This window comes from Lepisosteus platostomus, chromosome 3, assembly GCF_059453375.1.
Source record: "Lepisosteus platostomus isolate fLepPlt1 chromosome 3, fLepPlt1.hap1, whole genome shotgun sequence".
NCBI lineage: Eukaryota > Metazoa > Chordata > Actinopteri > Semionotiformes > Lepisosteidae > Lepisosteus > Lepisosteus platostomus.
The window spans coordinates 2,469,559-2,496,943 of record NC_142613.1 but is presented as its reverse complement, the minus strand read 5'-3'; the positions used below and the strand labels follow the sequence as shown (position 1 = coordinate 2,496,943).

Below are 27,385 nucleotides of genomic sequence, written 5' to 3'. Positions count from 1 at the left end.
TTGTCCCCCACTTCTGTATATGTATTTGGAATCATTATTGAAAAGGAAATCCACGTATGTGTCACGCCCGACATCCCTCCCTAGAGGGCGCTCCACTGCTCCATTGTTGTTCCTGTGATTGTTAAGCTCCCCAGGTGAACCCTCTTAGCTTCATTATTTATAGACTAGCTCCTCCAGTCCTTGGGGCTCATCATTACAGTAAGGATGTTGCGAGGCCCGCCGGGCACCAGGAAACCCTACGTCCGTCTCCTGAGGGCACAGGCCTCATCCCCGACACTACCCGCTCCCTGAGCCCGGGGTCTGGAGGACCTGGCCCCGTCACCCTTGGACCTCCATGTTTTGTCTGTCCGTGTGTTCCCCCCTCCCGGGGGATTTTAACCTTCTTGTGTCCCAGGATGTATTATTCGCTGATGGACTCTCAGACTGTGCCCTGACCTGCCTTTGGACCCATTTGGATTTGGATGCTGTTCTTTGTCTTCCCCGTTCACTGTCTCTTGAACTATTATTAGAACTTAGAACATTTGGTGTTCCTGCTCTTAGTTTGTTCAGTAGTTTTACGAGTCACAGCCCTGTGGTCTGTGACTTAGAATCAATTCACATTACTTATACAGCAATGTACGCCCGAGAAATCAGAAACACCTGTCAACCATTTGTCTCCGTGCTTATGCTCACCTGAAATTTGAGGATTGAACCCAACAAATGATACTGTTCTCACAGTGCTGAATATGTATCTAAAGAATGTCTAACGAAACAGAAGCTGAAATCTATACTTGTTGTAACCCTGTGCCAATTCATGCAAATAGTTTTAATAAGTAAGTTTTGTTGTTTTTATAATCAGGAGGGAGGGCCATAGCAATACAGCAGAAAGTGCCATCACCGTTTGCCAATGTCTTCTCACATGCTGTGTTCAGAGGGTCGTATTTAAAAAACGGTACAGTAAATTTTCTTATACTTCAGGATTTTGATAGTCTGAAGTATACATTGTATACAATGTGAAGTATCACATTGTCTCTCACACCTCAGTGTCAGAATTGTGAGACGTTTTTATCATCGGGGGGGAGGGCCATAGTAATAAGCAGAAAGGGCAATCACCTTTTCCCAGTGTAAGTTCAAGTTATACTGAGCTTTTAAAACTGTTTTGCGATTTTAAAAAATATATTCCATACAAAAACACATTTTGGACAGTCGCTATTTATTTGGCTATTCCCTTTCACTGAGGATGTCTACGGTACTCCATCCGGATCAGTACTGACCGAAGAGAGCCATCTACAGGTGAAAGGCGATATAACATCACTGCAGCAGCATTTAAGGTGGAACGAAAAACACGAATAAGAAGCCAACTCCAGCCTCGTCGCTGCTCCTCCCACTCGCTAGCTTCAATGTTTATCCTCGTCGCTAAAGATGTGGTAACTTCCAATGTGCATGCTTTGATGAACTTCAATGCTGTTTACTGTATTCTAACGAACAGTTAAGAACAGTTAAGAAGAGGGCGGAGCGGTGCCTCTGGCTCAGGATCTGTGCCTGTGGCAGGAAGGTTATAAGTTCAAATCCTGTGGCTGGCAGAGGAATCCTACTCCGTTGGGCCCCTGAGCAAGACCCTTCACCCAAACTGCTCCAGGGGTGCTGTATAAATGACTCACCCTGTGGTCTGACCCCCAGCCTCTTTCCCTGTCTGTGTGTCTCATAGAGAGCAAGCTGGGGTTTGTGAAAAGACAAATTCCTAATGCGAGAAATTGTATATGGCCAATAAAGTCATCTGATCTTAAGAAAAAACTTCTCAAACAGCAATGCAGTTTACTTGCTTACACTCACTTCGCTAACACGAATAGGTGGACAACCAACAGCTTCAGTTCCGATCACAAACAACCTCTGACCTTTAGATGATGATAACCTGCAGCAGCTACAATATTGTACAGTACCTACCTTCGCAGATAATAGTACCATCCAAGCTTCTGGGACTTTGGACCTCTTTCTGTAACTGACTTCTTGTAACTGCAGTCATTTCTGGAAAAGCATCAGAGGGAGTGACTCCTAGGTCAGTATATAAGTGTGAGAAAGTGCAGTTGGTCTAAAACTATATCGTCAACTTACAGGTGTCCCCACGTTCTCTGTCTTTGGGGAAGTACCAAAATGTTCTTTAGAAATTATTCACTACATACTGTAACATAATGAGCAAATACATTCTTAAGTAAAAAATATTTTAAATAAAAGGTTTAACTCAGGGATTAAAAAAAATATTCAGGTAGTGGCTATTGTTCTAGCTCTTCTTTAAATATTTTAAAACAACTGCTAGCACATAATACAGTCTCTGAAAATGTTGCCAATACCCAGAAAGAATAAAAGATTACATTTTCCTTTTTTCCTCCTTCACAATCCTTAGCTCACGATTAATAGATACAGAAGTACTCAAATGTTTGCGGTCTGTTTATTTTCATGTGTACAAATGAGTGAGGCATTGATGAGCGGTTCAAAATTTAAAACTGGTTATTATTTTCAAAACATATAGAAACACAATAATACAATTGTGATGTGCAATTATAAAACTTAACCCTTTTTGTAAATTTGCAACTTCATGCAGCTGGTGAAATTGTATATGGTTAATAAAGTGATCTTATCTTATCTTAAGAAGAATTTCTCAAACAGCAGTGCAGTTTACTTGTTTACACTCTAACACGATAAGGTGGACAACCAACAGCTCCAGTTCCGATCACAAACAACCTCTGACCTTTAGATGATGATAACCTGCAGCAGCTACTATATTGTACAGTACCTTCCTGCACAGATAATAGTACCATCCCAGCTGCTGGGACTTTGGACCTCTTTCTGTAACTGACTTCTTGTAACTGCAGTCATTTCTGGAAAAGCATCAGAGGGAGTGACTCCTAGGTCAGTATATAAGTGTGAGAAAGTGCAGTCGGTCTAAAACTATTTCGTCAACTTACAGGTGTCCCCACGTTCTCTGTCTTTGGGGAAGTACCAAAATGTTCTTTGGAAATTATTCACTACATACTGTAACATAATGAGCAAATACATTCTTAAGTAAAAAATATTTTAAATAAAAGGTTTAACTCAGGGATTAAAAAAAATATTCAGGTAGTGGCTATTGTTCTAGCTCCTCTTTAAATATTTTAAAACAACTGCTAGCACATAATACAGTCTCTGAAAATGTTGCCAATACCCAGAAAGAATAAAAGATTACATTTTCCTTTTTTCCTCCTTCACAATCCTTAGCTCACGATTAATAGATACAGAAGTACTCAAATGTTTGCGGTCTCTTTGTTTTCATGTGTACAAATGAGTGAGGCATTGATGAGCGGTTCAGAATTGAAAACTGGTTATTATTTTCAAAACATATAGAAACACAATAATACAATTGTGATGTGCAATTATAAAACTTAACCCTTTTTGTAAATTTGCAACTTCATGCTGCTGGTGAAATTGTATATGGTTAATAAAGTGATCTTATCTTATCTTAAGAAGAATTTCTCAAACAGCAATGCAGTTTACTTGTTTACACTCACTTCGCTAACACGAAAAGGTGGAAAACCAACAGCTCAAGTTCCGATCACAAACAACCTCTGACCTTTAGATGATGATAACCTGCAGCAGCTACAATATTGTACAGTACCTTCCTGCACAGATAATAGTACCATCCCAGCTGCTGGGACTTTGGACCTCTTTCTGTAACTGACTTCTTGTAACTGCAGTCATTTCTGGAAAAGCATCAGAGGGAGTGACTCCTAGGTCAGTATATAAGTGTGAGAAAGTGCAGTCGGTCTAAAACTATATCGTCAACTTACAGGTGCCCCCACATTCTCTGTCTTTGGGGAAGTACCAAAATGTTCTTTGGAAATTATTAACTACATACTGTAACTTAATGAGCAAATACATTCTTAAGTAAAAAATATTTTAAACAAAAGGTTTTACTCAGGGATTAAAAAAATATTCAGATAGTGGCTATTGTTCTATCTCTTCTTTAAATATTTTAAAACAACTGCTAGCACATAATACAGTCTCTGAAAATTGTTGCCAATACCCAGAAAGAATAAAAGATTACATTTTCCTTTTTTCCTCCTTCACAATCCTTAGCTCACGATTAATAGATACAGAAGTACTCAAATGTTTGCGGTCTCTTTGTTTTCATGTGTACAAATGAGTGAGGCATTGATGAGCGGTTCAGAATTTAAAACTGGTTATTATTTTCAAAACATATAGAAACACAATAATACAATTGTGATGTGCAATTATAAAACTTAACCCTTTTTGTAAATTTGCAACTTCATGCAGCTGGTGAAATTGTATATGGTTAATAAAGTGATCTTATCTTATCTTAAGAAGAATTTCTCAAACAGCAGTGCAGTTTACTTGCTTACACTCACTTCGCTAACACGAAAAGGTGGACAACCAACAGCTCCAGTTCCGATCACAAACAACCTCTGACCTTTAGATGATGATAACCTGCAGCAATTATAATATTGTACAGTACCTTCCTGCACAGATAATAGTACCATCCCAGCTGCTGGGACTTTGGACCTCTTTCTGTAACTGACTTCTTGTAACTGCAGTCATTTCTGAGAAAAAGACTTCAGCAGCAGGGGGAGTGACTCCTAGGTCAGGATATAAGTGTGAGAAAGTGCAGTCGGTCTAAAACTATATCGTCAACTTACAGGTGTCCCCACATTCTCTGTCTTTGGGGAAGTACCAAAATGTTCTTTGGAAATTATTCACTACATACTGTTACTTAATGAGCAAATACATTCTTAAGTAAAAAATAGTTGTAGTTATAGTTTGGAAAACAGAATGGATCTTGAGGGCAGAGACAGACATAATATTGCAATAATGATAATTGGGGGTGTAGTGTGCTCTCTGAAGGCACCAGTTCTGTAGGGTTTGGGCATTTACTGGGACAATTATTAATTGTACCAGTAAATCACAAAATTGATTCTTTTGATGGCTTTAGAATCCAACCATGCGATATAACTCAAACAACGCACACACACAGGTACTAATACACGAGGATACATTTATTAATACATAGAATATGCATATAAACCTAACAGATCTTATCGAGAGGGTTATCAGAATACAAAAGGTATATATTCAATCAGTTACGAAGTGTTACACATCAAGAGGACATATGTTCGGTATATCATTCATTTAGACCGTTTCATAATTGAACTTGGTTACAACTTCTACATTAGATACTCAAAACAAGTACATAACTCTTAGGAATCAAATTGATATCAACTGGTTGGGATAACAATTGAATTCTCGAGCTGTAATGCATTGAAGTTGAATACTCATCCAATCTCTGGGGATTCAGATCTCCTGCGGGCTCTCTGGCTCCGCGCCAGGCTGTGCTGTGTGGCTTGCGACGGTGCGCTGCTGATGCTCACTGACCGGCTAGTTAGTGTTGGCTTTAACTAGCAAAGTTGTGCTCAGGAGAAAAGTTACTGTGGGTCCCAGCAAGTCAGGAAGAGGACAGGTTCGTTCCTGATGAAGGGCTAGTTCTGAATAGTGATTCAGCTGTCCACAGTTCCAACCTGTTCACGAGGCTTGCTGCTGATGCTAACCTCAGGTGGATCCTCTGGTTACTCTCTGGCAACCTCCGCTCTAGACTCTTAGAACAAAGCAAAGTTCTGGCACTCGGACACACTGGCCGTTCCGTGGTTGTCCGGGCTGAGTCTCAGGATGGTCAGTGGGCGCGCTGCGAGAATGTCCTGCCCATGGGAGCCTTCTGCTCCTGGGCCATCCTGCCCTGGAATTCTCCTTTGAATTCCCTTTAGAAAAGTCCATAGAATTCTCACCACAGGCCCTCTGTGTTGCCTGTTTTAACCTGGAGGAACTTCAGCTCATTCATTGGCTGAAAGTTTCATGGGCATCAGAGTCCCACGTGGGTTACTCGGCCCTACCAGTCCCTGATTGGTTGATCAAGGTGAGATATGAGTCATTTACTCCTGACACCTAGGAATGCAGTCCACATGTCCATCTGGCACTCCCTAGACAGATAGGCGCCAATGGATGACCATTGATCATGATAGCCAGGCTTAGCTAAGTGCATCCCCCTTTGGGAGCTTGTTCCTTATCAAAAGAAAACATCTTAAATCAGCCTGCATGAATACTTTCTCTGTGGCTGCACCACAGAGATGGAGGGTGAGATGGGGCCTCCTTTAGGACAGAAAACCAACGCTTAATTCTGTCTTATTAACAAGCATTGCCGCTACAGGGGCAAAGACATTTTCTCTTTTAGCAGATAAAATACATGCATCTTAATCACTGAAAACACTTTATTAATATAAAATTCACATGTAGGTGTTTTTAATGTAAAGCTGAAGTGTATGTTTCTGGGATTCAAGCAGGCTGTACCCACATGAGATCTGTGGAGTCGCTCTCCGATAGTGATGTTTCTGGACAAGATTACCTGACTGGTGCTGCAGTCTTGAGAACTGGACCAGTCTGAGGGCTGAAATAGTTTAGATATCATAGGTGCACGCTTTCACACTCAGTTAAAAAAAATTCTCATAAAATTCCTCCACAAAGCAGATTTTTGTAAGTGAAGCACTGACCTTGCTGGTGTCCAATAGCGAGAGCAGTGTAAGTGTCCGAGGGCTGGTCTAGTGGGGATGGCGTGAGCAGGACGTCTTCACGGGAGTCTTGGATCTGCTGTCAGTGCCGAGTACAGCAGCTCTTCCTTCATGTCTCGCCCCCAGGACCTGTACAGAACAAGCAGGTTGGCCGATGGAACTCAGGTGCTTTGACTAGATGTCTCAGTCTAGATTTCTTGTACTCCTGTAGGTGAGATATTTTAATCCCAGATTTGAACTAGCCAAGCAGAACTGTGGCAGACCAGACTATCTCTATGGCTAATAAATAGAGCAAGAAAGAGACCAGAATTTAGAAGTCAGGACCAGAGGAGCCGGAAGACAAGAAGTGAAGACCAGAGGAGCAGGAAGACAAGGAGTGAAGACCAGAGGAGCAGGAAGACAAGGAGTGAAGACCAGAGGGAAGCAGGAAGACAAGGAGTGAAGACCAGAGGGAGCCAGGATGCCCAGAAGGAGAAGCAGGAGCAGGAGCTCCACTGGACCAGGGAAGCACAGTCTGATACTCGGCTCCACCTCAGCTGCTGCTCCAGAACAGGCTGGTGTTGGGCGTGAAGGCTCGCTATCCATCCGGACTTTTCTCTTGGTTCAGACTTCGGAAATTTGCCCAAAGCCAAAGACGAGGCTCCACCTGTCACAGTCTGGTGGAAAAAGCGTCACTGCAACTGGGCTGTGAGGAAACGTCACATGGCTGGACTCTTATACTGAGTCTCACTAGGAGAAAAAGCATCAACGCTCTCTCAGTGGCTCGATCGTCTCCAGTGGTTGGAGTCTCTTTCTCTCTCTTCCTCTTTCAGCAGCAGAGCTCAGCTGCACAGCACGTCCAGCCCTTCACGGCTGCCTCACATCCCTGAAAGGAGGCAAATGTGTAAACACAGTGGAACCTGGCTGTCAGGTGTCATGACCATGAAGACTACCTGCCGGCTCCACTCAGGTGGAGGTCCAGTTGACCGCCTGTCACAGAGCTGCTCTGATTCCACCACCGATTATTCATGTTCCAGGTGAAGGTGTCACTATAGACCTGACTGGCCCTACACCCCAGCTGGCTGAAGGACACGACTGTATTTTAACTCTATCTGGAAGAGATCCTTGTATGACACACAGCCTTTTCAACAGTGACACCATACCTGGCAAAAAAACTGATTTCGTTGAACCAGGTAGTAATGAGATATTTTACCTGATTTTCAGGGGGTGATCAAAGTATTGCATATATGAACATGGAAGTTTTAACTGGGTATTGAATGATAAGTACAGTTGAAACAGCGGACAAACAATATTATAGACAGCAGTAACGTCATGACAATAGAAACAAATAGGTCTAAAAACATGCAACAGCTCACCATCTCTTTGTATAAAATAAGGCAACTGTTGGGTTTCACTTTGTTAAAGAGCTGCTTGGGTGTTGTCTAGGGGAATGAAAGTGCGTCTCCACTGGGTAACTCCTGTATTATTTCAAAGCAGTACTTCAGGGTGGTGGTAACCAGGTGGATACAAACCAGGATTCTCTTTAAGATTGAAGAATTTCTATAGCTTAATACTGACAGAAATCCAAGTAGTAGATATGTGAAGGTTCCATGAGCCAAGCTTCATCGACCAGGAATTTAATCTATCTGGATACCCAGATTCAGAGCTACATCCATTAATGTAAAACCTAAATTATATATGTAAAGATACAAACATATGTAACTGTTGACTTTAAACCTTCTTTCTACAGTATCCAGTCCACCACCAGCCATGTCATCTGTAGGAACTGTTCCCATTGAGATGGCAGCTCTGGGCAGACCCTTCCAGCTGGGGATGCTGTATGACTGCCACAGGGACGCACTGATCCCAGGTAAACCCACAGCACAGCAGACACAACTACACACTGTTCCAGCTGGGCTGCTGTATGACTGACACACTGATCCCAGATACACCCACAGCACAGCAGACACAACAACACACTGTTCCAGCTGGGCTGCTGTATGACTGACACACTGATCCCAGGTAAACCCACAGCACAGCAGAAACAAATACACACTGTTCCAGCTGGGCTGCTGTATGACTGACACACTGATCCCAGGTAAACCCACAGCACAGCAGAAACAAATACACACTGTTCCAGCTGGGCTGCTGTATGACTGACGCACTGATCCCAGATACACCCACAGCACAGCAGACACAACTACACACTGTCCAGCTGGACTGCTGTATGACTGACAAACTGATCCCAGGTAAACCTGTAGCACAGCAGACAACTACACACTGTTCCAGCTGGGCTGCTGTATGACTGACACACTGATCCCAGGTAAAACTGTAGCACAGCAGACAACTACACACTGTTCCAGCTGGGCTGCTGTATGACTGACACACTGATCCCAGGTAAACATTCCAGATGAAATCTATTAATTTAGTGCCAATATACAATATAGGATTACAAATTACAATTTCAATCTTATTTGAATTTCATTGACATGTCCTAAACTCTCCTCACAGGTCTTTTTAAGCTTCTCAATTCATGATACAGTTAATTCTATCACTGAAGCTGTTGAATCACAAGATTAATGAACTTCTTTATTACATCAGTGTCTCTCTATATGAAGCTTAGTACTGAACAAACCTCTTTGGCATTGTCCAGTGTGTCAGGAGCATTAGGTAATCAACCCTGATTCTATTGCAGCCATCACGCTGTGGGACCATGAGGAGCTACAGAAGAACACCAGTGTGCGCTCCCAGAATAAAACTGAGCTCAGCGTCTCTGCCTCAGACTCCATTGATGACAAAGCTTCGGCCCTGCAGGTGGACGCCTCACTGAAGGCCAGTCTGCTGGGGGGTCTTGTAGAAGTGGGAGGAGCCGCCAAGTACTTCAATGACAAGAAGAAATCCCACAGCCAGGCCAGAGTCACTCTGCAGTACAACACCACTGTCAGGTACGAGCAGCTGACCATGAGTCACCTGGGCCGAGGGCAGGTGACCCATCCCAGTGTGTTTGAGGACGACATGGCCACCCATTTGGTCACAGCTGTGCTTACGGGGCTCAGGCCTACTTTGTGTTTGACAGAGAGGTGTCTGAAGGAGAGGACAAGCAGGAGATCGAGGGAAAACTGAAACTCACGATTGAAAAGCTGAAAGGAATCTCAATTAGTGGCAAAGGCTCTCTGGAAATGACAGAACAGGAAAAGGCCGCTGGAGAAAAGTTCAGCTGCACATTTCACGGGGATGTTCAGCCGGCGACAAACCCGTCCACTTTTAAAGAGGCCACTGAGGTCTACAGAGCCCTCCCGACTCTGCTTGGAGAAGGAGGAGAACACGCTGTGCCCATCAGGGTCTGGCTGTACCCGCTGGTCAAGCTGGACTCCAGGGCTGCTAAGCTGGTCAGACACATAAGCAACTGTTTTGTCACACAGGCACAGACTGCAGTGGAGAACCTGGATGTGATTGAAATGCTGTTACGATATTAGTTCCCCCTCCTTAAGGGTGCTCCAGCCCTATCACTCAAGACTTTATTCTATGCACCTGCGCCCTATTCCCTGCCCACCTTAAAAGCCAGGCGCTGACGCTCTTCCGGGCTCTGCATCTGATTTCCATATCGTGCGAGTCCGGGACCAGGAAGCGCCTTGTCCCGTTAAGGTTTTAACCTCGGTTCCCGTTCCTGTTCCCCGTCCGCCGGTTCCGACCCGGCCTTCGTGGTTTTTAATTCTTGTTCTGATGGATCTCCTGGTTTTGGACTTACTCGTGTGTTTTGGATTTTCCCTAAGGATTACTCTTGGATTGTTCGCCTCGGCCACACCTCCCCCGTGCACCAGCGCACCTTGGACACGCCCCCTTGTCTTCAGCCCCGTTTTCCTGCATGACGTTTCCCTAGTGTTCCCCCACTCCGTCGGACTGTGTCGTCCGCATAGGGTCCGGAAAGAACTGTTCGTTACAAATGCGATGTAACGACTTGCAGAAACACACAGATTCCCAAACCTTTCCTGACGTCAAAGGAAAAATAGAAAATCTGAAACAACTGGTCCTTCAGTACAAACTGAATTTCATGGATAGATTAGCCTGTGTCCTGCCAGCTGTAAGGGGAGGTGAGAAAGATGAGGAAGAGTTCAGAGAGCTGATGAAACATCATGAAGACTCACCTTTCAAATTAGACAGGTTTCAACTGTGGCTGCAGAATAAAGAAAGAGAAATGAAGGCAGTCAATGGATATCTTACTAAACTGAAAGACAGTGGTATAAATGTGCTGTCCACCCAGGAGGAACTGGACCAGGTGCTGTTTGATCCATTTCCTTGAGTTAGTGAATATTAGCAAAGAGAAAACTAAATTCTTTGTTGGTGCTAAACAAGATGACAAGCGTCCCAGAGCGTGTATTTTCCTGTATGAGGGTGGGGATAATGAAGGTGTGTATTTTGAGCCCCTGTCAAAGTCTGGCACCCCTGAGGTTCACACAGTGACACACAACAGTGTGACAGTACAGGCGTCCCCCCCCAGCTCCGCCACACTGGAGTACAGGGTGGGATATAAACCCAAGCAGCAGGACAAGTGGGAATCTGGGCTGCAGCCTCACATGGAGTATGAGCTCAGATCCACAGCAGAGGGCAAGCTGGGATACCCCGTGAGCAGTAACATCAAAACGTTAAACACTGTGATAAACTTACGTCCCCCTGGAAAACCCTCACCTCTCCAGGTGTCTCCAACTTCCATCACAATAACCTGGGAAAATCCTTCTGCTTTTGGAGAGGGGGTCAGTATTCTGGGATACATCATTGAATACAGAGAGGAAAGAGAACAGAGCAGAGAGGACACATCTGATCAGTGGCTGAAGAAGAAAACAAACAAAGAACAGTATTCATTTTCTATGGAAGGCTTGACAAAGAAAACATCCTAAAGAATCAGACTCCTGTGTGACTGTGGGGATCTTGGGACCAGCGCACCGAGTGGTGAAGTGGTGATCACAACAGCAGAAACAACACCTGTGAAGCCAATTACAGGCGACCCCAAGAAGTGCACTTTATTGAACAAGGGCAAACCTTCGATTTACAGGCTTAATCTGTCTAAAGATAAACGCAGTACCTGTCCCAAACTCAGCTTTGGAAAAGCAGCAGTGAACAGTAGAAACAGAACGATCATGCTCCTGGGAGCGACGGGCTCAGGGAAGACCACCCTCATCAACGGGATGATCAACTACATCCTGGGAGTGGAGTGGGAGGATGAGAGCAGGTTCAAACTGATACATGAAGAGACCAACAGGACACAGGCTGAGAGTCAGACCTCTGAGATCAGAGCCTATCAGATCCACCCCAGTGAAGGGTTCAGGGTTCCCTACTCTCTCACTATTGTGGACACTCCAGGGTTTGGGGACACCAGAGGGATCGGACAGGACAAAATCATCACCCAGAAGATCAGAGACTTCTTTTCTGATAAGAATGGTATCATTAGTCTTGACGCAGTGTGTTTTGTGGTCCAGTCTGCTTTAGCACGTCTCACACACACACACAAAAGTACATCTTTGAATCAATTCTCTCGATATTTGGAAAAGACATTGCAGGAAACATTGTAGTTCTTGTTACTTTTGCTGATGGTAAGTCACCACCAGTTTTAGAGGCCATCAGAGAGGCAGATATTTTGTGTGCTAAAGATAAAAATGACAATCCTCTTCATTTTAAATTCAATAACTCAGTCTTGTTTGCCTCCAATAATGGAGGAACAGGAGTTTCAGATCAGGATGACTTTGACAAAATGTTCTGGAGGATGGGATCAGTCAGCATGAAGACATTCTTCATCCATTTAAATACAATGCAGACTCAAAGCCTGCAGCTGACAAAGGAAGTTCTTGCTGAGCGCCAACAGCTGGAGGCAACTGTGGAGGGGCTGCAGCCCATGATCAGAGCTGGACTGATGAAGCTGGATGAAATCAGAAAGACACAGGAGGCACTGAAATGCCACCAGGACTGCATAGAGGCCAACAAGGACTTTGAGTATGAGGTGGAAATGACAGTGCCAATAAAGACAGACATCTCTGGAACTGGAATCTTCATCACTAACTGCCAAGTGTGTCATTTCACCTGTCATGATAGCTGTGCATATGCCGATGACAAGGATAAGAAAGATTGTTGTGCAATGGGCTCAGATGGCAACTGCACAGTCTGCCCAAAGAAATGCTTCTGGAGTTTACACTCTAACATGAAGTACAAATGGGAATATAAAGTTACTAAAGAAAAGAGAACCTATGAGAACCTGAAGAATCAGTATGAAGAAGCCTTGGGGAAAAAATGGATGCAGAGGGAATTGTAACACAACTTGCAAAAGAATACTGTCAAGTGCAGAACCAAGTGTTAGCGCTAATTGAGAAACTGAGTCACAGTCTGAAGCGTCTGAAAGAGATCGCCCTCTGGCCCAACCCCCTGGCAACCCCTGATTACATAGACCTGCTGATACAGTCTGAGGAGCAGGAGGCCAAGCCTGGGTTCAAGAAGCGCATAGCGAAGTTACAGCGAGTCAGAGAAGGAGCTGTGATAGTGCAACGTGTGGCCAGAGGAGAGAAACTTCTGCCAGGGGAGCAGAAGGGCTGGTTAGAAAAGGGACTTGATCAGGTAAAAGGGTTGTTTACAGATATGTGCAACTGGATTTAAAAAAATAACACAGCAGAGACTAGTAAAATGTCAGCTGCAGCAAATAAAGAAAACAACGGTGATGAGGTCTCACAGCCTGATACAACATCTAAGAAAAAAAACAAGAAAACAAAATAAAGCAGTGACGTTGGCTGACTAAACCTGCAGTGTATTTAATAGTCACGTTTTTTAATCTGAAGATTTTGATTTTAAAGTAAAAACTACTGGAGTGATGGATGTACACATGCCAAATTTCCACTTGAAACCCAGTCTCTCAAATTCTTAGTCGCACAAGACTGCAGTTCCATCTTCGACAAAACTGCTAGAGCTACACACTTCCTCTGATTATTTTACCTGTGCTGCGTCCACACAAATAGTACAAGAAGTAACGCTCCTTTATCTACTGCTTCCCAATTCTCTTGTTTACTCAAGTACAATACACTCAACCCCCACTCAAAAACAGACCCATCTGTAACTTTCAACTTTCAACTTTCATTCCACCTCCGTTCCCTTTCTGTCCCCTCTCGACTGAGATCAATTCACTCTTCACTTCAGTTCCCCTTGCCAGGGATGAAGTCGACTGCAGTAGAAGTATTGCCTCAAAACCAGACATGGGACTGCAGCAAGGTCATATTCCACAAACACAGAATCCCACGGGGGAAGGACCTCAGGGATTACTTCCTTTCAGACACCTCCCTTGCTTCGAATGTCTCAGAGCTGCATCACACTGGAGAGAGGGCTGACATCTCTGATGTCAGAATGTGACAACACTGGTCCTCTGGTCACCTTGCCATTTCCTGATTAAGTGGCCTGTCTCCGGACCTACATACTGTTTCTGACTCTCAGAAGTGAAGCACGGACCTCTTCCTTCTGCTAATCTTCTGTTATTTTCAAATCAGTAATCACCAGAATTCAAAACATCAACATGGGCTCTCCTTCACTCATCACTCTCTCCTCCTGGGTGATCCTGTGTTGCCAAGGAAGCTTCTCCGTGCCAGACTCTTCTGTCCCTGTCACAGCAGCAGCCCAGTTTGCTGTTTCCTTATTCATGCTTATTCCTACATTGTGAGGCAGCTTGTCAGTCTGCAGCTCTTCAGGTACAGGGGGTACTCAAGGCTCAGCCCATGCCATCCAGGTTCTTCTTTCTCAGCTATGGGGAGAAGAGACAGTGCCATCTTGCCGGGCAATGTTCTCCTGCCCCACTCCTGGTGCTAATGTCTCCAGCCCTGGCTCAGACAGTCAACAGCGGTCCTCAGGATTAAACACTGCATCTCCACTGGGAATTGTGAACAAGCTCCATGTAGCCCAACAGGGACCCATGTTACCCCATAGAAGAGCATCATTTCTATCCCTTCAAGCTACTTTGCAGCCCACTGAGTGCCAAAGGCCTGTAAGACGGCCCAATGCATCACTGATGAGACTCTCCCCTGGGGCTCTCATTCTCTCTCCTTCCATTATGGAGCTCAGATACAGACTAAAACCTTTTTCCTCAATTGGTTTAATGAACCTCTTAATTAGCCCAAGAGAATTGGCTATTTCCACCCATTTCCACCACAGCTCCATTCCCTCTCTTGGAATCCATCTCCTTCTGAGCACTGAAACCTCAGGCCAGCTGTGCCTTGTCAATGAATACAATTTACAGTTGGCTATCGTGGCCCAAGGACACACCACTGACATCACACAGAAGTAGAAATGTTCTTTGAAGTTTCTCTTTTGCAGCAACTGTGTTTTGATGTGTTTGCTGGAGTCCACCGAGAAATACTTATTGCTGGACTGAGGTGGAGGGGCTGAAGCCACCGTCAGGCCTTGAGTGTCTGAGGTCTGACATTCCCTGCAAAAGATGTAAACCTGCTGATGACGACAGTCTTCACTGCGAGCAGATATCAAAGCCATTGCGAGCACACGAATCTGCACAAGCGTTTCTTAAAATACTGTGAAGAATTTGTCTTCTCCCTTTCTCCAGTATTCCTCACTTTTCCAAAGAATACTAGCATTATATGTGAAAGTTATATATAAAATGAATAATCAGGGTTTGAACTATTGCTTTTTCAAATGTTGACTTTGTTCAAATGTAACTTTAGTGAGACTATACTACTATAATCACTTTGTTTTGAGTGAACGTTTAAAACAGTGAAATTGAATTGTCTAGTTTTAAGGTACTTTTCTAAAAAGGGCAAAACCCACCTTCATCTTTTGTACGAACATGTGCACTCCAGATACGATTTCTATTGTTTGATGTGAGTACTTGGTTTCGTAAGTAAACCAGTTAAAGAAGGGAACAGAGGTCACAAGTTCAGATTTTAACATAATAATAGGTGACCTTTAAATGTGTGACGGGCACCAGACAAGAGCCGGTCTGTGGAGAGCCTTGTGACTTTGTTTCTACAGATGTGGTTGAATTCTACTTAAGTGCCCTGAAGTGTCTAAATATTTTTAAAGTATTACACTAATTTTTCATATTTACAATACTAAATTACTGGTATTCAGGTTTAGACTGGTCATGCCTTTTGACTTCCAGTTATCACTTGCACTGTAAATTTAGTTTACTTGCTATATTGCCATTTATATCTGCATGTTTGATACGGTGTATATCTCATGAATTAACATTAACAACAAGAGTTAAGGTGTTTTTCTACAGCACAGAACTATTGATCTATTAGATACATTTCTTGTATGTTAAAGGAGTTTTAATTGCTTTAATTGTGACTTAGATTTAATTGCTTTGATCTTGACTTAATTTAGCAGATAAAATAAGATTGTAATCTCTATATACTGTAATATTTAGATTCAAAATAAATAACTACAAATTTGATATGAGCAATATCATTTCTGAGTCATCGTGTTTTTGTCGGAGTGAATATCCGCACACTGGGGTTCTGTTAACGTAAGAGCTATTATTGCCATCAAATTATTTATTAACCTAAATTACTGTCTGTGAAAACTAAACTCTCAACCTGCCACCCTGCTTGTTGGACACAGTGAGCTGCTTTACAGCCCTCTTTCCACTGCTGCTCTGTCAAACTGTAGTACAGATAACGGCTCACTTCCCTCTTAAGTCGCTCAGTATTCAGACAGCAGACTGCGACTCCATCTGCAATATAAGATTACAGATCATAAGTGAGTCCTGATAAAAAAAACTGCAAACTGTGACCTGTAGTTCAAGCAGAAGCTTGACTTTGGCAGCTGTTCCTTCAACACTAGACACTGTGAAAGTCTACTGTCCTGAGGAATCAATACTTCGAATTATTGTTCCTGTGCCTAGTAGGCTTAGCAGGTCTTCATCAGGTCAGCTGACATAAATGGTTTTCCCTTCTGATTGCTCCTCCACCCCTAGTTGTCCCCCACTTCTGTATATGTATTTGGAATCATTATTGAAAAGGAAATCCACGTATGTGTCACGCCCGACATCCCTCCCTAGAGGGCGCTCCACTGCTCCATTGTTGTTCCTGTGATTGTTAAGCTCCCCAGGTGAACCCTCTTAGCTTCATTATTTATAGACTAGCTCCTCCAGTCCTCGGGGCTCATTATTACAGCAAGGATGTCGCGAGGCCCGCCGGGCACCAGGAAACCCTACGTCCGTCTCCTGAGGGCACAGGCCTCATCCCCGACACCTCCCGCTCCCTGAGCCCGGGGTCTGGAGGACCTGGCCCCGTCACCCTTGGACCTCCATGTTTTGTCTGTCCGTGTGTTCCCCCCTCCCGGGGGATTTTAACCTTCTTGTGTCCCAGGATGTATTATTCGCTGATGGACTCTCAGACTGTGCCCTGACCTGCCTTTGGACCCATTTGGATTTGGATGCTGTTCTTTGTCTTCCCCGTTCACTGTCTCTTGAACTATTATTAGAACTTAGAACATTTGGTGTTCCTGCTCTTAGTTTGTTCAGTAGTTTTACGAGTCACAGCCCTGTGGTCTGTGACTTAGAATCAATTCACATTACTTATACAGCAATGTACGCCCGAGAAATCAGAAACACCTGTCAACCATTTGTCTCCGTGCTTATGCTCACCTGAAATTTGAGGATTGAACCCAACAAATGATACTGTTCTCACAGTGCTGAATATGTATCTAAAGAATGTCTAACGAAACAGAAGCTGAAATCTATACTTGTTGTAACCCTGTGCCAATTCATGCAAATAGTTTTAATAAGTAAGTTTTGTTGTTTTTATAATCAGGAGGGAGGGCCATAGCAATACAGCAGAAAGTGCCATCACCGTTTGCCAATGTCTTCTCACATGCTGTGTTCAGAGGGTCGTATTTAAAAAACGGTACAGTAAATTTTCTTATACTTCAGGATTTTGATAGTCTGAAGTATACATTGTATACAATGTGAAGTATCACATTGTCTCTCACACCTCAGTGTCAGAATTGTGAGACGTTTTTATCATCGGGGGGGAGGGCCATAGTAATAAGCAGAAAGGGCAATCACCTTTTCCCAGTGTAAGTTCAAGTTATACTGAGCTTTTAAAACTGTTTTGCGATTTTAAAAAATATATTCCATACAAAAACACATTTTGGACAGTCGCTATTTATTTGGCTATTCCCTTTCACTGAGGATGTCTACGGTACTCCATCCGGATCAGTACTGACCGAAGAGAGCCATCTACAGGTGAAAGGCGATATAACATCACTGCAGCAGCATTTAAGGTGGAACGAAAAACACGAATAAGAAGCCAACTCCAGCCTCGTCGCTGCTCCTCCCACTCGCTAGCTTCAATGTTTATCCTCGTCGCTAAAGATGTGGTAACTTCCAATGTGCATGCTTTGATGAACTTCAATGCTGTTTACTGTATTCTAACGAACAGTTAAGAACAGTTAAGAAGAGGGCGGAGCGGTGCCTCTGTGGCTCAGGATCTGTGCCTGTGGCAGGAAGGTTATAAGTTCAAATCCTGTGGCTGGCAGAGGAATCCTACTCCGTTGGGCCCCTGAGCAAGACCCTTCACCCAAACTGCTCCAGGGGTGCTGTATAAATGACTCACCCTGTGGTCTGACCCCCAGCTTCTTTCCCTGTCTGTGTGTCTCATAGAGAGCAAGCTGGGGTATGTGAAAAGACAAATTCCTAATGCGAGAAATTGTATATGGCCAATAAAGTGATCTGATCTTAAGAAAAAACTTCTCAAACAGCAATGCAGTTTACTTGCTTACACTCACTTCGCTAACACGAATAGGTGGACAACCAACAGCTTCAGTTCCGATCACAAACAACCTCTGACCTTTAGATGATGATAACCTGCAGCAGCTACAATATTGTACAGTACCTACCTTCGCAGATAATAGTACCATCCAAGCTTCTGGGACTTTGGACCTCTTTCTGTAACTGACTTCTTGTAACTGCAGTCATTTCTGGAAAAGCATCAGAGGGAGTGACTCCTAGGTCAGTATATAAGTGTGAGAAAGTGCAGTTGGTCTAAAACTATATCGTCAACTTACAGGTGTCCCCACGTTCTCTGTCTTTGGGGAAGTACCAAAATGTTCTTTAGAAATTATTCACTACATACTGTAACATAATGAGCAAATACATTCTTAAGTAAAAAATATTTTAAATAAAAGGTTTAACTCAGGGATTAAAAAAAATATTCAGGTAGTGGCTATTGTTCTAGCTCTTCTTTAAATATTTTAAAACAACTGCTAGCACATAATACAGTCTCTGAAAATGTTGCCAATACCCAGAAAGAATAAAAGATTACATTTTCCTTTTTTCCTCCTTCACAATCCTTAGCTCACGATTAATAGATACAGAAGTACTCAAATGTTTGCGGTCTGTTTATTTTCATGTGTACAAATGAGTGAGGCATTGATGAGCGGTTCAAAATTTAAAACTGGTTATTATTTTCAAAACATATAGAAACACAATAATACAATTGTGATGTGCAATTATAAAACTTAACCCTTTTTGTAAATTTGCAACTTCATGCAGCTGGTGAAATTGTATATGGTTAATAAAGTGATCTTATCTTATCTTAAGAAGAATTTCTCAAACAGCAGTGCAGTTTACTTGTTTACACTCTAACACGATAAGGTGGACAACCAACAGCTCCAGTTCCGATCACAAACAACCTCTGACCTTTAGATGATGATAACCTGCAGCAGCTACTATATTGTACAGTACCTTCCTGCACAGATAATAGTACCATCCCAGCTGCTGGGACTTTGGACCTCTTTCTGTAACTGACTTCTTGTAACTGCAGTCATTTCTGGAAAAGCATCAGAGGGAGTGACTCCTAGGTCAGTATATAAGTGTGAGAAAGTGCAGTCGGTCTAAAACTATTTCGTCAACTTACAGGTGTCCCCACGTTCTCTGTCTTTGGGGAAGTACCAAAATGTTCTTTGGAAATTATTCACTACATACTGTAACATAATGAGCAAATACATTCTTAAGTAAAAAATATTTTAAATAAAAGGTTTAACTCAGGGATTAAAAAAAATATTCAGGTAGTGGCTATTGTTCTAGCTCCTCTTTAAATATTTTAAAACAACTGCTAGCACATAATACAGTCTCTGAAAATGTTGCCAATACCCAGAAAGAATAAAAGATTACATTTTCCTTTTTTCCTCCTTCACAATCCTTAGCTCACGATTAATAGATACAGAAGTACTCAAATGTTTGCGGTCTCTTTGTTTTCATGTGTACAAATGAGTGAGGCATTGATGAGCGGTTCAGAATTGAAAACTGGTTATTATTTTCAAAACATATAGAAACACAATAATACAATTGTGATGTGCAATTATAAAACTTAACCCTTTTTGTAAATTTGCAACTTCATGCTGCTGGTGAAATTGTATATGGTTAATAAAGTGATCTTATCTTATCTTAAGAAGAATTTCTCAAACAGCAATGCAGTTTACTTGTTTACACTCACTTCGCTAACACGAAAAGGTGGAAAACCAACAGCTCAAGTTCCGATCACAAACAACCTCTGACCTTTAGATGATGATAACCTGCAGCAGCTACAATATTGTACAGTACCTTCCTGCACAGATAATAGTACCATCCCAGCTGCTGGGACTTTGGACCTCTTTCTGTAACTGACTTCTTGTAACTGCAGTCATTTCTGGAAAAGCATCAGAGGGAGTGACTCCTAGGTCAGTATATAAGTGTGAGAAAGTGCAGTCGGTCTAAAACTATATCGTCAACTTACAGGTGTCCCCACATTCTCTGTCTTTGGGGAAGTACCAAAATGTTCTTTGGAAATTATTAACTACATACTGTAACTTAATGAGCAAATACATTCTTAAGTAAAAAATATTTTAAACAAAAGGTTTTACTCAGGGATTAAAAAAATATTCAGATAGTGGCTATTGTTCTATCTCTTCTTTAAATATTTTAAAACAACTGCTAGCACATAATACAGTCTCTGAAAATTGTTGCCAATACCCAGAAAGAATAAAAGATTACATTTTCCTTTTTTCCTCCTTCACAATCCTTAGCTCACGATTAATAGATACAGAAGTACTCAAATGTTTGCGGTCTCTTTGTTTTCATGTGTACAAATGAGTGAGGCATTGATGAGCGGTTCAGAATTTAAAACTGGTTATTATTTTCAAAACATATAGAAACACAATAATACAATTGTGATGTGCAATTATAAAACTTAACCCTTTTTGTAAATTTGCAACTTCATGCAGCTGGTGAAATTGTATATGGTTAATAAAGTGATCTTATCTTATCTTAAGAAGAATTTCTCAAACAGCAGTGCAGTTTACTTGCTTACACTCACTTCGCTAACACGAAAAGGTGGACAACCAACAGCTCCAGTTCCGATCACAAACAACCTCTGACCTTTAGATGATGATAACCTGCAGCAATTATAATATTGTACAGTACCTTCCTGCACAGATAATAGTACCATCCCAGCTGCTGGGACTTTGGACCTCTTTCTGTAACTGACTTCTTGTAACTGCAGTCATTTCTGAGAAAAAGACTTCAGCAGCAGGGGGAGTGACTCCTAGGTCAGGATATAAGTGTGAGAAAGTGCAGTCGGTCTAAAACTATATCGTCAACTTACAGGTGTCCCCACATTCTCTGTCTTTGGGGAAGTACCAAAATGTTCTTTGGAAATTATTCACTACATACTGTTACTTAATGAGCAAATACATTCTTAAGTAAAAAATAGTTGTAGTTATAGTTTGGAAAACAGAATGGATCTTGAGGGCAGAGACAGACATAATATTGCAATAATGATAATTGGGGGTGTAGTGTGCTCTCTGAAGGCACCAGTTCTGTAGGGTTTGGGCATTTACTGGGACAATTATTAATTGTACCAGTAAATCACAAAATTGATTCTTTTGATGGCTTTAGAATCCAACCATGCGATATAACTCAAACAACGCACACACACAGGTACTAATACACGAGGATACATTTATTAATACATAGAATATGCATATAAACCTAACAGATCTTATCGAGAGGGTTATCAGAATACAAAAGGTATATATTCAATCAGTTACGAAGTGTTACACATCAAGAGGACATATGTTCGGTATATCATTCATTTAGACCGTTTCATAATTGAACTTGGTTACAACTTCTACATTAGATACTCAAAACAAGTACATAACTCTTAGGAATCAAATTGATATCAACTGGTTGGGATAACAATTGAATTCTCGAGCTGTAATGCATTGAAGTTGAATACTCATCCAATCTCTGGGGATTCAGATCTCCTGCGGGCTCTCTGGCTCCGCGCCAGGCTGTGCTGTGTGGCTTGCGACGGTGCGCTGCTGATGCTCACTGACCGGCTAGTTAGTGTTGGCTTTAACTAGCAAAGTTGTGCTCAGGAGAAAAGTTACTGTGGGTCCCAGCAAGTCAGGAAGAGGACAGGTTCGTTCCTGATGAAGGGCTAGTTCTGAATAGTGATTCAGCTGTCCACAGTTCCAACCTGTTCACGAGGCTTGCTGCTGATGCTAACCTCAGGTGGATCCTCTGGTTACTCTCTGGCAACCTCCGCTCTAGACTCTTAGAACAAAGCAAAGTTCTGGCACTCGGACACACTGGCCGTTCCGTGGTTGTCCGGGCTGAGTCTCAGGATGGTCAGTGGGCGCGCTGCGAGAATGTCCTGCCCATGGGAGCCTTCTGCTCCTGGGCCATCCTGCCCTGGAATTCTCCTTTGAATTCCCTTTAGAAAAGTCCATAGAATTCTCACCACAGGCCCTCTGTGTTGCCTGTTTTAACCTGGAGGAACTTCAGCTCATTCATTGGCTGAAAGTTTCATGGGCATCAGAGTCCCACGTGGGTTACTCGGCCCTACCAGTCCCTGATTGGTTGATCAAGGTGAGATATGAGTCATTTACTCCTGACACCTAGGAATGCAGTCCACATGTCCATCTGGCACTCCCTAGACAGATAGGCGCCAATGGATGACCATTGATCATGATAGCCAGGCTTAGCTAAGTGCATCCCCCTTTGGGAGCTTGTTCCTTATCAAAAGAAAACATCTTAAATCAGCCTGCATGAATACTTTCTCTGTGGCTGCACCACAGAGATGGAGGGTGAGATGGGGCCTCCTTTAGGACAGAAAACCAACGCTTAATTCTGTCTTATTAACAAGCATTGCCGCTACAGGGGCAAAGACATTTTCTCTTTTAGCAGATAAAATACATGCATCTTAATCACTGAAAACACTTTATTAATATAAAATTCACATGTAGGTGTTTTTAATGTAAAGCTGAAGTGTATGTTTCTGGGATTCAAGCAGGCTGTACCCACATGAGATCTGTGGAGTCGCTCTCCGATAGTGATGTTTCTGGACAAGATTACCTGACTGGTGCTGCAGTCTTGAGAACTGGACCAGTCTGAGGGCTGAAATAGTTTAGATATCATAGGTGCACGCTTTCACACTCAGTTAAAAAAAATTCTCATAAAATTCCTCCACAAAGCAGATTTTTGTAAGTGAAGCACTGACCTTGCTGGTGTCCAATAGCGAGAGCAGTGTAAGTGTCCGAGGGCTGGTCTAGTGGGGATGGCGTGAGCAGGACGTCTTCACGGGAGTCTTGGATCTGCTGTCAGTGCCGAGTACAGCAGCTCTTCCTTCATGTCTCGCCCCCAGGACCTGTACAGAACAAGCAGGTTGGCCGATGGAACTCAGGTGCTTTGACTAGATGTCTCAGTCTAGATTTCTTGTACTCCTGTAGGTGAGATATTTTAATCCCAGATTTGAACTAGCCAAGCAGAACTGTGGCAGACCAGACTATCTCTATGGCTAATAAATAGAGCAAGAAAGAGACCAGAATTTAGAAGTCAGGACCAGAGGAGCCGGAAGACAAGAAGTGAAGACCAGAGGAGCAGGAAGACAAGGAGTGAAGACCAGAGGAGCAGGAAGACAAGGAGTGAAGACCAGAGGGAAGCAGGAAGACAAGGAGTGAAGACCAGAGGGAGCCAGGATGCCCAGAAGGAGAAGCAGGAGCAGGAGCTCCACTGGACCAGGGAAGCACAGTCTGATACTCGGCTCCACCTCAGCTGCTGCTCCAGAACAGGCTGGTGTTGGGCGTGAAGGCTCGCTATCCATCCGGACTTTTCTCTTGGTTCAGACTTCGGAAATTTGCCCAAAGCCAAAGACGAGGCTCCACCTGTCACAGTCTGGTGGAAAAAGCGTCACTGCAACTGGGCTGTGAGGAAACGTCACATGGCTGGACTCTTATACTGAGTCTCACTAGGAGAAAAAGCATCAACGCTCTCTCAGTGGCTCGATCGTCTCCAGTGGTTGGAGTCTCTTTCTCTCTCTTCCTCTTTCAGCAGCAGAGCTCAGCTGCACAGCACGTCCAGCCCTTCACGGCTGCCTCACATCCCTGAAAGGAGGCAAATGTGTAAACACAGTGGAACCTGGCTGTCAGGTGTCATGACCATGAAGACTACCTGCCGGCTCCACTCAGGTGGAGGTCCAGTTGACCGCCTGTCACAGAGCTGCTCTGATTCCACCACCGATTATTCATGTTCCAGGTGAAGGTGTCACTATAGACCTGACTGGCCCTACACCCCAGCTGGCTGAAGGACACGACTGTATTTTAACTCTATCTGGAAGAGATCCTTGTATGACACACAGCCTTTTCAACAGTGACACCATACCTGGCAAAAAAACTGATTTCGTTGAACCAGGTAGTAATGAGATATTTTACCTGCTTTTCAGGGGGTGATCAAAGTATTGCATATATGAACATGGAAGTTTTAACTGGGTATTGAATGATAAGTACAGTTGAAACAGCGGACAAACAATATTATAGACAGCAGTAACGTCATGACAATAGAAACAAATAGGTCTAAAAACATGCAACAGCTCACCATCTCTTTGTATAAAATAAGGCAACTGTTGGGTTTCACTTTGTTAAAGAGCTGCTTGGGTGTTGTCTAGGGGAATGAAAGTGCGTCTCCACTGGGTAACTCCTGTATTATTTCAAAGCAGTACTTCAGGGTGGTGGTAACCAGGTGGATACAAACCAGGATTCTCTTTAAGATTGAAGAATTTCTATAGCTTAATACTGACAGAAATCCAAGTAGTAGATATGTGAAGGTTCCATGAGCCAAGCTTCATCGACCAGGAATTTAATCTATCTGGATACCCAGATTCAGAGCTACATCCATTAATGTAAAACCTAAATTATATATGTAAAGATACAAACATATGTAACTGTTGACTTTAAACCTTCTTTCTACAGTATCCAGTCCACCACCAGCCATGTCATCTGTAGGAACTGTTCCCATTGAGATGGCAGCTCTGGGCAGACCCTTCCAGCTGGGGATGCTGTATGACTGCCACAGGGACGCACTGATCCCAGGTAAACCCACAGCACAGCAGACACAACTACACACTGTTCCAGCTGGGCTGCTGTATGACTGACACACTGATCCCAGATACACCCACAGCACAGCAGACACAACAACACACTGTTCCAGCTGGGCTGCTGTATGACTGACACACTGATCCCAGGTAAACCCACAGCACAGCAGAAACAAATACACACTGTTCCAGCTGGGCTGCTGTATGACTGACACACTGATCCCAGGTAAACCCACAGCACAGCAGAAACAAATACACACTGTTCCAGCTGGGCTGCTGTATGACTGACGCACTGATCCCAGATACACCCACAGCACAGCAGACACAACTACACACTGTCCAGCTGGACTGCTGTATGACTGACAAACTGATCCCAGGTAAACCTGTAGCACAGCAGACAACTACACACTGTTCCAGCTGGGCTGCTGTATGACTGACACACTGATCCCAGGTAAAACTGTAGCACAGCAGACAACTACACACTGTTCCAGCTGGGCTGCTGTATGACTGACACACTGATCCCAGGTAAACATTCCAGATGAAATCTATTAATTTAGTGCCAATATACAATATAGGATTACAAATTACAATTTCAATCTTATTTGAATTTCATTGACATGTCCTAAACTCTCCTCACAGGTCTTTTTAAGCTTCTCAATTCATGATACAGTTAATTCTATCACTGAAGCTGTTGAATCACAAGATTAATGAACTTCTTTATTACATCAGTGTCTCTCTATATGAAGCTTAGTACTGAACAAACCTCTTTGGCATTGTCCAGTGTGTCAGGAGCATTAGGTAATCAACCCTGATTCTATTGCAGCCATCACGCTGTGGGACCATGAGGAGCTACAGAAGAACACCAGTGTGCGCTCCCAGAATAAAACTGAGCTCAGCGTCTCTGCCTCAGACTCCATTGATGACAAAGCTTCGGCCCTGCAGGTGGACGCCTCACTGAAGGCCAGTCTGCTGGGGGGTCTTGTAGAAGTGGGAGGAGCCGCCAAGTACTTCAATGACAAGAAGAAATCCCACAGCCAGGCCAGAGTCACTCTGCAGTACAACACCACTGTCAGGTACGAGCAGCTGACCATGAGTCACCTGGGCCGAGGGCAGGTGACCCATCCCAGTGTGTTTGAGGACGACATGGCCACCCATTTGGTCACAGCTGTGCTTACGGGGCTCAGGCCTACTTTGTGTTTGACAGAGAGGTGTCTGAAGGAGAGGACAAGCAGGAGATCGAGGGAAAACTGAAACTCACGATTGAAAAGCTGAAAGGAATCTCAATTAGTGGCAAAGGCTCTCTGGAAATGACAGAACAGGAAAAGGCCGCTGGAGAAAAGTTCAGCTGCACATTTCACGGGGATGTTCAGCCGGCGACAAACCCGTCCACTTTTAAAGAGGCCACTGAGGTCTACAGAGCCCTCCCGACTCTGCTTGGAGAAGGAGGAGAACACGCTGTGCCCATCAGGGTCTGGCTGTACCCGCTGGTCAAGCTGGACTCCAGGGCTGCTAAGCTGGTCAGACACATAAGCAACTGTTTTGTCACACAGGCACAGACTGCAGTGGAGAACCTGGATGTGATTGAAATGCTGTTACGATATTAGTTCCCCCTCCTTAAGGGTGCTCCAGCCCTATCACTCAAGACTTTATTCTATGCACCTGCGCCCTATTCCCTGCCCACCTTAAAAGCCAGGCGCTGACGCTCTTCCGGGCTCTGCATCTGATTTCCATATCGTGCGAGTCCGGGACCAGGAAGCGCCTTGTCCCGTTAAGGTTTTAACCTCGGTTCCCGTTCCTGTTCCCCGTCCGCCGGTTCCGACCCGGCCTTCGTGGTTTTTAATTCTTGTTCTGATGGATCTCCTGGTTTTGGACTTACTCGTGTGTTTTGGATTTTCCCTAAGGATTACTCTTGGATTGTTCGCCTCGGCCACACCTCCCCCGTGCACCAGCGCACCTTGGACACGCCCCCTTGTCTTCAGCCCCGTTTTCCTGCATGACGTTTCCCTAGTGTTCCCCCACTCCGTCGGACTGTGTCGTCCGCATAGGGTCCGGAAAGAACTGTTCGTTACAAATGCGATGTAACGACTTGCAGAAACACACAGATTCCCAAACCTTTCCTGACGTCAAAGGAAAAATAGAAAATCTGAAACAACTGGTCCTTCAGTACAAACTGAATTTCATGGATAGATTAGCCTGTGTCCTGCCAGCTGTAAGGGGAGGTGAGAAAGATGAGGAAGAGTTCAGAGAGCTGATGAAACATCATGAAGACTCACCTTTCAAATTAGACAGGTTTCAACTGTGGCTGCAGAATAAAGAAAGAGAAATGAAGGCAGTCAATGGATATCTTACTAAACTGAAAGACAGTGGTATAAATGTGCTGTCCACCCAGGAGGAACTGGACCAGGTGCTGTTTGATCCATTTCCTTGAGTTAG

General features: G+C 43.6%; 2 protein-coding genes and 2 pseudogenes across 2 annotated transcripts in view; 3 read left to right on the top strand and 1 right to left on the bottom strand.

Moving 5' to 3' along the window:
- Positions 1-27,385, bottom strand: part of kdm5c (lysine demethylase 5C) — a 162,582-nt gene that overhangs the window by 47,881 nt on the left and 87,316 nt on the right. The window lies entirely within an intron of this gene.
- Positions 8,364-10,039, top strand: LOC148674058 (verrucotoxin subunit beta-like). The gene is given in 3 exon segments (XM_088627142.1): positions 8,364-8,420; positions 9,234-9,603; positions 9,606-10,039. Coding segments are annotated over 3 exon segments (861 nt in total).
- Positions 11,920-15,993, top strand: LOC148674057 (uncharacterized; annotated as a pseudogene).
- On the top strand, positions 24,814-27,380 carry LOC148674056 (stonustoxin subunit beta pseudogene; annotated as a pseudogene).